This window comes from Opisthorchis viverrini (genome assembly GCF_000715545.1).
Source record: "Opisthorchis viverrini unplaced genomic scaffold opera_v5_72, whole genome shotgun sequence".
Classification (NCBI taxonomy): Eukaryota; Metazoa; Platyhelminthes; class Trematoda; order Opisthorchiida; family Opisthorchiidae; genus Opisthorchis; species Opisthorchis viverrini.
In genome coordinates, this window is record NW_008751728.1 from 39,766 (window position 1) to 51,463 (window position 11,698).

General features: G+C 47.9%; 1 protein-coding gene across 1 annotated transcript; it reads right to left on the bottom strand.

Annotated features, from left to right (window-relative positions):
* Positions 1–1,642: 1,642 nt before the first annotated feature.
* On the bottom strand, positions 1,643–2,623 carry T265_04381 (hypothetical protein; the record flags this gene model as incomplete). Its single annotated transcript, XM_009169120.1, has 1 exon — positions 1,643–2,623. One exon carries the CDS (start codon positions 2,621–2,623, stop codon positions 1,643–1,645), a length of 981 nt encoding a protein of 326 aa, XP_009167384.1.
* Positions 2,624–11,698: the final 9,075 nt, after the last annotated feature.

An 11,698-nucleotide genomic window follows, 5' to 3' on the forward strand; every position in this document is an offset into this window, starting at 1 on the left:
CCTGAGGTACGCCACTAGGTGACGTATACCAGTCTGTACAGTGGTCGTTTACTCTCACCTTCCAGCGTCGGTCATGCAGGAACGATTTGAGCCAACGAGATAAATCCCCTCCTATACCGTAGCCCTGTAGTTTTTTCATCAGTTCAGTGTGGTCTGCCCTATCGAACGCTTTACTAAAGTCCACTAATATAACATCAACAGCATGCCCAGCGTCAACAGCGGCTAACCAGTGATGACGAGCAGTGAGCATGTTGGTCACACAAGAACGGCCGCGAAGAAAACCGTGTTGTGCCGGCGTAAGAATTTGAAATTCATCCAGCATATGCAACAGAGCCTGCTTCACTATCTTTTGCAGAACCTTGGCGAGTATGGGAGTAAGGCAGATTGGACGGTAATTTGTGACTCGAGAAAGATCTCCGCCTTTGGGGAACGGCCGAACAACTGAGTCTTTCCATTCCTGAAGCAGCACACCTTCCGCAAGGGATTTATTGTATAGAGCTGTGACTGCAGGTGCAATGACTGGTGCTAATGTCTTCAGAATTACGGGATGGAGACCATCAGGACCAACGGACTTTGCAGTATTGAGCGACAGAAGTAGGGAACACACCTTTTCGGTGCAACACACCAACGAATCCAATCTAACCGCGCAGGAACCAGTATGACTGTCTCTTGAGGGGTTTGTGGCATATACAGGAGAAAAGTGGCAGGCAAACTCAGTGGCCCTCGCGGAGTCTGAGGTGATAATATTACCATCTTGATCTTGTATGTACGGTAGCTCATCAGAGGACTTGAAATTTCTGTTGACATAAGCAAAAATCCTTTTGGGCGTTGTTTTGACCGATTCGGGGAGAGTTTTCATAAGCTTGGCGTTTTCTCAATTTCATAAAATTGCATGAGTTACGCTGTGTCTTATAAGTTGCATAATCCACGGGATCACGAGACTGTCTATAACGTTTCCACAGTTTTCGGCGGCGTTTGGTCAACATTACAAGCTCTCGATCGAACCAGGTTGGGCGACATCGATTTGATTTGCAATGTCGGAAACTGATATCCAATCTTTGCTCGGCTTGAGTAAATAGTAAATCTAGGCAGGAAGGAATCTGATAAGGCAGAGACCGCGTCGGTTGATGTGATGCCAGTATCAATCCCATTTCTAGCATCGTATTGAGAAATGTGGTCTCCAAGTCAGTACAACCAGGAAGGGCCGTATAGCTGGACCAATTTACATGGGGAAAATTGAAGTCACCCATAAGTAGCACGTTTCGGGCGCATAGATTATTCTTAGCTCGTGTAATCCAGTCGGAAGAGATATTAGCTGGACTTCTGTAAAGCACTCCCACGTGAAAATTGCCTTTGGTCGTGATGATTTCGCACCAAATTTGTTCACAGTAACAATCATTACTCAAATAAGTGTTTTGTAACCGGCAACGTATGTCCGACTTCACATAGAGGAGCACCCCACCATGAAGCCGCTGCTGACGATCGCAACGAAAATGCTCATAGCCAGGGAGTTTTATCTCTTGATCGAGGACAGTCAAATCCAACCAGGTTTCTGCAACACCAAGAATGTCAGGATTTACATCAGAAACCCACTGCCGCAGATCATCTTGTTTCGATAAAAGGCTGCGTACGTTCATAAAAGCTACACGCAAGCCAGCGAATGACTCTGGCTGCGCGCTGTTAAGGTGACCGGGCGGTTTATGAATGCACGCCATTTGACTATTCGAAAATTTACGATACGTAGATCATTTTCACCTTCAAGAGTGCGCCTTCGAAGTTCCACAACAGCGGCTTTGAGCTGAGCTCGCTGAGATGGATCCATATCTGGTCTGATGTAAATATCCATACCTTTAAGTCTCCATGCGCGAGAAAGTAAGCGCTTGGGAGCGTCTGCATTTTCGAATACAATTTTTAGCGGTCGGTGGATGCCCGCAACTCGTTTTCCTAATCGTAAAATTCGTCGAACTCGAATTCCTGGTTCATCAGCATCGGCTAGTTTATCAACAAGTTCCTGGAGCAGATTCAAATCATGGTTGTATCTAGCCTGTGCGCCTTCTTCGCCAGATTCTTCCGATCCAAACATCATCAAACAATGATCGCGTGGAAACTCGAGTGTTTCTCGGTTTCCTGGAACAGCTGGTTGGATCGCGCTTGCGGAGCTGACAGGTAGACTTTCAACGACCTCATGGTTACGAGCTGGTGGCCGGGTTTTCATACGATGTCTCTGTTTCGTTGATAACCAAGGTGATTGCGTATTCTGTTCATCAGTACAATCGGATGGCCTCAATGGGGCATTAAGATTGACTGAAGGTTCCGCAGAGTTGGCATCTGGAACGTTCCGAACAAGACTGTCTTGCTGCTCGCTAGAAGGCGCTGGTGCAGATCGCTTCGATTTCTGTTTCTTCCTTAAAGGTGATGTGGAGACAGATTTGCATCTAGTACACGTAAATGATAAGTTATCACTGGGATGAGCCAAGAGAGCAGCATAGATAGACGAGCGAATGTGGGAACACTCTATGTGCTCCCAGGTTACACAAATATCACATTTCAAAGCTTTGTCGGAATCCGAAACGGGTAGATCACAATTTGAGCACAAGGATGACACATCACAGATGGTATCCATAGTATTTGACGACATTTATATGATATGCACGCCGTGTGTTGTCTATCAGAGTTTGTGGCAGAAGCAGTCTTAGATTTGACATATACTCGTCCACCTGTAGATCCTTACGATGGTTCAAAATGTGCTATTTTTGCAAGAACTACAGCAGATACAGCTGCTAAATCACTACGATAACCAGAAAATGTAAAAAAACAAAAGCCCTGCAGGGCGACGTGCAATTAGGCAAACGTATCAAATAATCCTCATCGGATGGCCGTTCACGCAGCATCCAGAACACTGGGTATTTTTGGTGCAAGTAATTGTGCCTGAAAGCCTCCTGCTTAGCGCTGAGAGCTTAACGTGCGGTGCTGCACCTTTTTTCGCCAATGCCTTTCAAGTTAACGGAACGAGAATTCTGAGCGGAAGTCTCGGTCTTATGAGATGTGCGCCTGTAGGCACACATTCTAGGTCATCTGGAGGAGTAAAACCACTATCCAAAACCAACTGCACTTCGCTTGCAAATAGGCTTCGACCTCCAGCGGTTTAGAAACACCCCAAAAGACATCAGTTACAAATGGCCTCGTTCTCGGTAATTTCGATGCATTTGTGAGAAATGACCAAATCTGTTCCCTCGACGACCCGTGTAAACTGACGTCATCGATGTTAAGCACAACGTTGAACCGTCTTAATTCACTGCGCATGCTAGCTGTCAACCAGGCTTTACGCAAACCCATTCTTAATCCAACGTGGACATAAACACCTCCTGCAATAGCGTTAGAAGTTGCCATTCTTGGTGTGCAAAGCAGAGTTCTTGGTTCGGCAAATCAGAATGGTACCGATGCAGAACGAACAGCAACATACGTTTGTACTTGAGGGACACCGGCAGATACACCAGGGCGTAGCGCATGTCCTCCACGATAGAATGTGTACGAGATGTTTGCTAATGTTGCTCCCAAAACGGAATCACTGCGCCTTGAAAGGGGATACCCTCCCAATTACTACCTACGTGGTATTGGGTATGGGTTCATTAAGGCCTGATCTTAGGCCGACAGCGTAGGTTCCACTTCTGTGGAAAGTGCAGTCATATCTAAAATGTTTCAAGGGTGTGGGCATATTAAACCACTATATATTAATCTGCCAGACTGGAGGAGAGTTCATACTTCCTGCATTTCCAGAATTATTACATCCGTATCGGTGCTTCCACATACTGCCGGGCCAACACAGTAAACAGACTCGAGAAGGAAGTTCACGCTTTCTGAAACGATAAGGCCTTTGTCTCCTAGCTGCCTTGCGTCCATAATTTTAAGAGTAATTTAAGTAACCAGAAACCATTACCTGATTTCATTTACACTGATTGACAACAGCCCCGAAATGTGTCGTCCAATATTGGACGAAATATTGCAGCTAGCAAGCGTAAAATGATTCAGCTAGCGAGAACCAGACTTCATTTGGGGGAGGGGGTCGAAAGCCACCGGCCGCTCGCGGGATAAAAGGCACGACGAAGACAGCTTCAATGAGGTGGCTGTGAGGAAAGTGTGGACACAAGCTTCTACCATCAAGACGGTGGCGCAATCCTTGTTATCTTCGAAACGAGTTGTAGCTTTCTCGTTCCTCACATGCTGTCGCGCAAGTGATTTGCGCAGCACACCGCCGGTTGCTCATACGACACTAACGGTACCATGTCAGAAGACTATGATTGTCCAAAGATCTCGACAGGAACGATCTATAAACCAACTGCAATCCGGATACTGAGTGGAAAGGAAGGAATCGACCAAATTCTAGACCCGACTCTATCGTGCGGAGTCCTCGCTAACGTGGTTCCTCATTTCAGCAACCAGGTCAAGTCTGAAAAGTTTCGGACAACGTGACCATCAACATGAAGTTTGCTACTGTGGGTCTTTGAAAGTCGCTACCGGCAATGATCAAATCGGCTGTTTTATTTTAGGTTCAAGATCACAGCACGAAAATACATCGGAGCTGAGATCAGCTTGGTTCCTTTTGCCACAAGCCTGTCAATCCCCGCACTGGAAGCTGCGAATGGTACACCCATACGTATACGCTCGACCACCGGCTACCGAACGTCAATCAAGTATCTGCAGTGTACTGCGTCACTGCAGCTAAGCATCTCTGTCGAACACTGATGTGCTGTCGATTACGGTGATGATGAGGATGTCGTTGCTTTGAGGTCGATATGGCTCACGGACTGGAAGGTCTGTCGGGAGAACCCAAATTCAGCATCTCGACTGCTCTGTCCAGACTTGGACAGCCGGGCTGTATCCCCGGCCCTCCTGCTTCCTTCTGTTGAGATGACAGGTAGGCACCGAAAGGGTGCTGCATTTCTTCACAAAGAGACGACCTTACCAAAGTGTGGTGGCTTGTGTACTCCGTTTTCCGATTAGAGCTATACTGTGGATGTCCGCGCGCCACACATAGTCATACCAGATTGGTCGATTGTTAGAGGTTTGACTAACGCAGTCTCCTGGTCCCTCAAGTTGTGGGTTGGAAAATGTGGCGATGTGTTCCATAAAGATGGTACTGTACTTGCATTTCCAGCCCAACACCGCTGCCTGAGGGTTAGGCTTTTGAGCCAGAGGGTTCAGTTGAGGACTCTAATCGTCTCCTGTATAGGTGTGGGTGCTCTTGCAGTATACCAGCTCACGTACAACCATGACATTTACAGCTAACAATACTCACATCCCACACCGCCGTCATGTGGCGTTGTATATAGCAGGGCAGGTAAGCAAAAAAATGCTACTGCTGACACCTACCCTTTTACAGCTTAACTTTTCCTCTTCCACCCCATCCGCAGGTCCCAGCACTAGGGCTGACCGTTCTGGTCGCCCTATATCACACTCAGCTGCGGCGTCTGTACGTCTGAGTTTAGTAACAACTCTAAAGTCTGTTTTCAAACACCGAAAGCCTGTCTACTTAGCCGCCCTTAATTTCCGCACACTGAAGCAAGCAGGTCAACAGGTGGTTCTTGCTCGAACGCTGGATTCCATCTGCATTGATGTATGTTGTCTGTCAGAAACAAGGATGCAGTACGCAAGTACTGTGATCAACCTGACTGCCCCTTCGCTCTCTTCCAGGTTTCGGCTGTGCACCTCTGGTGGTGCAAAGGCCGCTGCAACTGGATATTCTGGAGGGGGAAGCGGAAGCGTTTCTACTTGATTGGATACCCGTTGATAGTCGCATCTGCGCGGTTCGTCTGGCATTGTTTGTGAGAAGCCATAGGAAGTGAGGTCCATTGCACCTTGTTTATTTTGTTTGCTTACGTCCAAATTGACTTTAGCTCTGAATCTGCTAAAGACTTTTCATGACACTCTAGGTGCCCTTCTACAGTGGACTAAAAGCTCGGATGTTGTGGTTGCTGGTGATATGAACGCCCAGGTAGGTAGACTAAGCGTCGTGGGTGATCTTCTTGGATTGGACAGCGGGTATCGCTAACTTCAGATGTGTGTCGATCACAGACCGTTCCTTTGCAGTACGAATCTCTGGAACAGCGGAAATCGCCTAACAACGTGATGCCCACCAATAAACCAGCCACGAATCCAAACAGACCACTTCGCTGTCAGTTATCAGTGGTGAGAGTGGATCACCCCCTGCCTCCTGTAACACTAGCGTGGATTCCGACCAGGCACTTGTACGCTCCTCCTTTTCATTGTGCTTTTCAGGTCTATGCAAAATGTACATGCCTCGCTTAGCCATTAAGAAGCTAGTTGACTCAGAAATCAAACGAAACTATCAGAGCCAGCTCATCGAACGCCTGCCGGACTGTCGGACGTCGGATTTCAACAGCCACTGGGAAAAAATATACAGAGCGCTACTCAAAGCCGGGATGTCTGTTTGGGGTACAATCCAGCCAACCTCATCCGAACATTGGATTTCCGATAGGACTGTATCTTTGCTAGAGACCCGGTGACAGAGTCCTCCTGGCCGTAACCACAACACCCCCCTACACATCCTCAGACGCCAGGCGAAACTGAGTGTACCTGCAGGGTCCAAAATGACTCCCTAATGTACAGCAAAGCAGAACTCTTCGACCGCTGGGCACAGTACTTCGAACATCAATTCAGTTGGTCACCTGCTACCTCTGATCCAGAATCCTTGCCTTTAGAGGAAAGGTGGACCGTGAATATGGAGCCACCTCTAGTCTCAGAAACGTCCCAGTGTATTTATCTACTCAAGTGTCATCGTGCTGCTGGTCCTAGCGACCTTCCACCTGCTCTGTTCAAGGATTGTGGCGGGCTTCTCAGCCAGTGCCTGTCTAGCCACTTTGGGTCTATCCGAGAGACAAAGACCGTCCTAGACAACGGTAAATCGATAGTAGTGCCCATTCTCAAAAAGGATACTCACAGTGAATGTAGTAACCACAGAGGCTTCAGTTTGACTCTCGTTATAACAAGGCCTCTGGCATCACTGATTCTTCGTTGTCTGATCGTTCAGCTGTATCACCCTTTCGATGCCTGACTGCCATGCCGCCAGAAGGTAACACGAGGGCTGGAATACTGCCAGGTTGCCCAAGCCTAGACAGGGAAAGTGGAGAGACAGAGGACGGGTTCGAACAACTGACCTCGTGGACAGTAAATTCGTACTCTAATCACTGAGTCACCTCACCCTCTTCTCGTCTTCAAATGGCTGTACGCAAATCCTTGCTCCGTGAAATTCACGCGAAATTTCAATGGGATAGGGGGTGCACCGACCACATTTTCATACTCCGTCAGGTGTGAGACCAACTCCGTATGTATGGAGGACCTACAGTCTTGATCTTCCTTGTCTTCAAAAGTGCGTCGATCGGTCAGTGCTTTTAACCACACTCGCTCATCTCTCGGGGAATTCCCACTACACGTTGCAAATTAGTAACACCCCATAAGTTTGCAGTAAAAATATTGCCCGTTCTCGAAGTTATAAAGTACGTGAGGCCTTTTGTCTGAATAGTTAAGTCAGCGTCCACCCAATAAATCCCAATAATTAAGACGAACCCCGAGTTTTTGAGCCTCTCGGAGTCTAGCCACGCCTTTACCCCAGAGAAAGCAACTTTCAACACCTGGTAGACCTTCTGCTGGATATGTCGTCATTAAACCAGATGATCTCCTTGAGTGAATCAGAGAACTACTGCCATGAGTTGATGGTGAATTATGTCAGTCAGGTGGATTGGTCTGGCGTCCACTGAAATCACACTGACGTAGTCTTGAATTTATTTTGAATCTTGTAGGTTTTTTACGTACTCCACAAAAAACAGCAAGGAATCATTAACCAAGAGCCGTATCGGCAGTATATTTTCCGAAATGCTTTCTTTCTAATGACCTCTAGTGGGAAGAGACCCGTTTCTTGTGCTGATTTCTTGGGTGCGATGCAACTGTCTTTATCCGCGCGTCCAATTGTCACTAGGTTGAGACGAATCAAGCCAACCATAGCCTTGCAAACCAACGTAGCTGAATCTATACAACCATCACCACCTACCTTATCAGTATGCCCCATTCTCAAGAAATTTCCTCTTCGTTCTATATCGTACCAATAAGCTTTGTTAGCTGGCTCACCAGGAGTTGTCCGCCTTTTTCTGAAGAGGGCTGGATACAGATCGTCAGATCCTGGTGCCTTCTCACGTTTCAGTACCAACATTTCATACTTTGTTTCTTCCGACGGGCGATTAAGGTTTATATTCCATTCGGCCGTATGAATTGTCATCACAGTCTGGGTCGCAGATGGCCAGCCAAACTGTTCTTCGAGGTGCTCGGCCCATTTTTCCAGTCGATGCTTTTGCGAGTTAATTAATGAGCCGCCTTTTTCACTTATCATTTCACTGACCGCTGCTTTCCTGGAGCCACTCGATCGTATCAGTTGATATAGGGCACGGCTATTTCCGGCAGCAAAATCCTCTATCTCCCTAGCTTTCAATGTCCACCAGAGCTTTCGATCTTCGCCTAAAACTCCTCACTTTTTATTGTTTGAGGGATTTGTGGGCGCCGTCATACTCGTTGCCCGTTTTTATGACTTTCCTAGCATCAATCATGGATGGTGATCTCGACGATATCCAGTGGTCTTGCGGTTGAACCGAAGAAGTCGGACAGACAACGCTGAATGACGCCAGCATAGCTCTTTTCACATTTTGCCGTGGTCCATCCACGGGCTCACTACTACTACAGTATTGGTTTACTGTAGACAGTAGCTAGGCTAGCTCCGATCGGTGCTGCTGAGCTATGGTAGTTCTTCGAAGATGGTGGATTGCCATGTTTCTTGCTGACTTGCGAGGGTCTGAAGGCATCACGCGTGCCATGGCGTGATCGGAATCAAGTTATGTTCCCCATAATAAACTATCTAGAATTGTGATTCTCTAGCTGTGACGGATAACCACGTGAACCAACTGGGTGCAAAGTTTATTTGCAGTTGGTGGTCGCAAGGTTACGTGATGCCAACATTTACTCCGGAAGTTTGTACTGACCAGAAACAGTTCATGATCAGCACACAACTGAGGGAGTCGGTTTCCGTTGTCTGCGTGACGACCTTCGACTCCGAATCAAATGCCCAGATGTGATTACAAGGAGCTCAGATGACCGAATCGATCATTCAAATCGCCCGCAAGGATCACACTGTCAGTGCTTCTTGCCTGACGAATGAACTCGGATAACTCTGGATAGAAAATATCCTTCTCAGCTTCAGAACTGCAGTCCGTTGGAGCACATGCCAACACTACAAACAGGCTGTTTTTTTATGTCGAGAGGCATTGAGCTGGATAACCGGACAGTGCAAAGACAGCCGTTCACTGGGATCCAATCCAACAAAGCGCGTCCAGCTATGGGGCTGAGTGCAACTCCCATGCCATGTATTCCACGCATGAATGCTTGTAGATCACTGAAAGCATGCAGGGAGAGATGTGAAAGAACTGAGTTTTTCCTTCGTCGTCGTTCTGCTGCCATTCTACCAGAAGGAAGCAAGAGGGCTGGGATACTGCCAGGCTGCCCAAGCCTAGAGAAGGGAAGTCGAGAGGTAGAGGTCGGGTTCGAACCACAGACCTTCCGGTCAGTAAATTCGTGCTCTAACCACTCGGTCCATCTCGCTCTTTCCTTGGCGTCGTGAGATGCATAAACATGCTTGGGTCTTGTGTGCGTCTTTCGGAGGCACAGCATACATCAATTTTTAGGGAGTATAGGGTCTTAGCGAGCATTGCCAGTTCGACGTTAGAAGCTCCTACGTAGAAAGGATCTCGTGGGGTTGGAAAGCTGTTATTTTGTTTATTGGTAACAGGCAGCGGAGGCGTAAGGCTCATCGATCAGATAACTGACAGTCAAATGACCCAAAAACGTCTGGTTGTGTGGTGGGAAGGTGTTGGGCAGGGACATCGGTGGACAAAGAACTGTGCGGGCAAATATTACTGCATTGTTGGTCAGACCTAGGAACAGGTTTGGTTGAGATACCCCACCTTGAGCTTTTGACTGAGAAGTCTGACCCACAAGGTGGTGCTAGGATGTAGGGTTTTGTTCGGGGACCTTGCCCATAGCCTGTGACTTGAGAGTTTGACCCGCGAGACAATGGACAGTAGGGCTTTCTTTGTGGACCCTACCGGGAGCTGATGACTCAATTGTCCGACCTGCCCGGCTGAAGGAGGTTGGCCTAACCAGAGGGCGCAGGGAGTAAGGCATTACTTTCTCACTCCTGACGCGACTGCTCAAATCAGGTGCCTCTTGAGCAGTACCGGGCCCTTTGATTTTAAAAGTATTTCGACCGTACTTGATGATGCGCTGGCTTAGGCGTTCAACCATCGAGCGATCTGAGTGTGTTTTTAGGGCCGTCCTTCCCCGTGGGGTTGACGACATCGCTGCTTCCTTTTGTATGCATCTGCTGGTCACCTGATGGAAACACCCTGCTTCCTCCAAACTTCTGCCGCAGCGGACAGTACGATTCTACCCACAGACAGCTTCGTAGCACGATTACTCGTTATACTTGGTCCTGCTGCTCTTGGTCTGACCGCTCGTCTTTAGCCTTGCTGGCATGGGTACACCTTATGGAACCGAATTCCGCCCAGTATAGCCCACGGGATCATTGCAGCACCTAAGCCCGACCACCACGCCAAGGTGGCAGCTTAAATCGAGTCATCATGATTTTCATTTGCAACGATTTATGGTGACGCCAGTCGGCAAGCTAATTTGGCTGCTGAAGAAAGTACAGTAAACCGAACTTCAGATGAACACTCGGCGGGGCCGCAGTCCTGGACTTTACTCGTCGTCCGTTGATGTACACCTTCGCCTTCAGCCTTTCTTCGTATCCATCCAAATTTATTTTTCCCTATTCCAGCTCAGATGTTCGTCTCTCGAGGTATCCATGCGAATCACACAGATCTCATTCACGATGTCGCTTACGACTTCTATGGACTACGTATGGCTACCTGCAGCAGCGATCAGATGATCAAGGTAACTTCCTATTTCTCTGTTAAGTGTGCTGTTTACTACTATGTTTTCCTGCCAACGCATGGCGGATTTCGCTTCGCCGCACTAGGTGTAGCCGGATTACTAGCTACTTAGATGCGTACGCTAGGGGGTGCATGTTTTCTTCACCAATGAGTTCGACCTGCCAACTCACACTGTTAGACCGTATCTGATGACTTGTGGCCTGATACTGATAATCTAGTAGTGCGGCTTGGTGGCGCTGGTGAGTGCGGTAACATTTCAACGTACTCTGATTATTTCGTGGGAAATGAATAAAAAATGCTTTAGCTGTAGCATCATCATCATTGACAGCATGACATCAGTGTTCAACACCGATGCTTCACTGCCGTAGCACCCTTTCGATGCCTAGCTGCCACGCCATCCGAAGGAAGGATGAGGGCTGAGATACTGCCAGGTTGTCCAAGCCTAGACAGGGAAGGTCGATATGTAGGCGTGGGGTTCAAACCACGGACCTTGGTCAGTAAATTCGCGCTCTAACCACAGCACCATCTCGCTTCCCAGAGAGGAGGAATGGACTCAAGCCCATTCAACATCAAGTTAGTACTCAAGCAAAAACGAGCGTCACCTTGCTTATGGTTAGTGACATTGTCCTAATTCAATAGGAATTGATCGGCGCATCCGTATCGATCTATCCTCAGACAAAGTTGGTGCC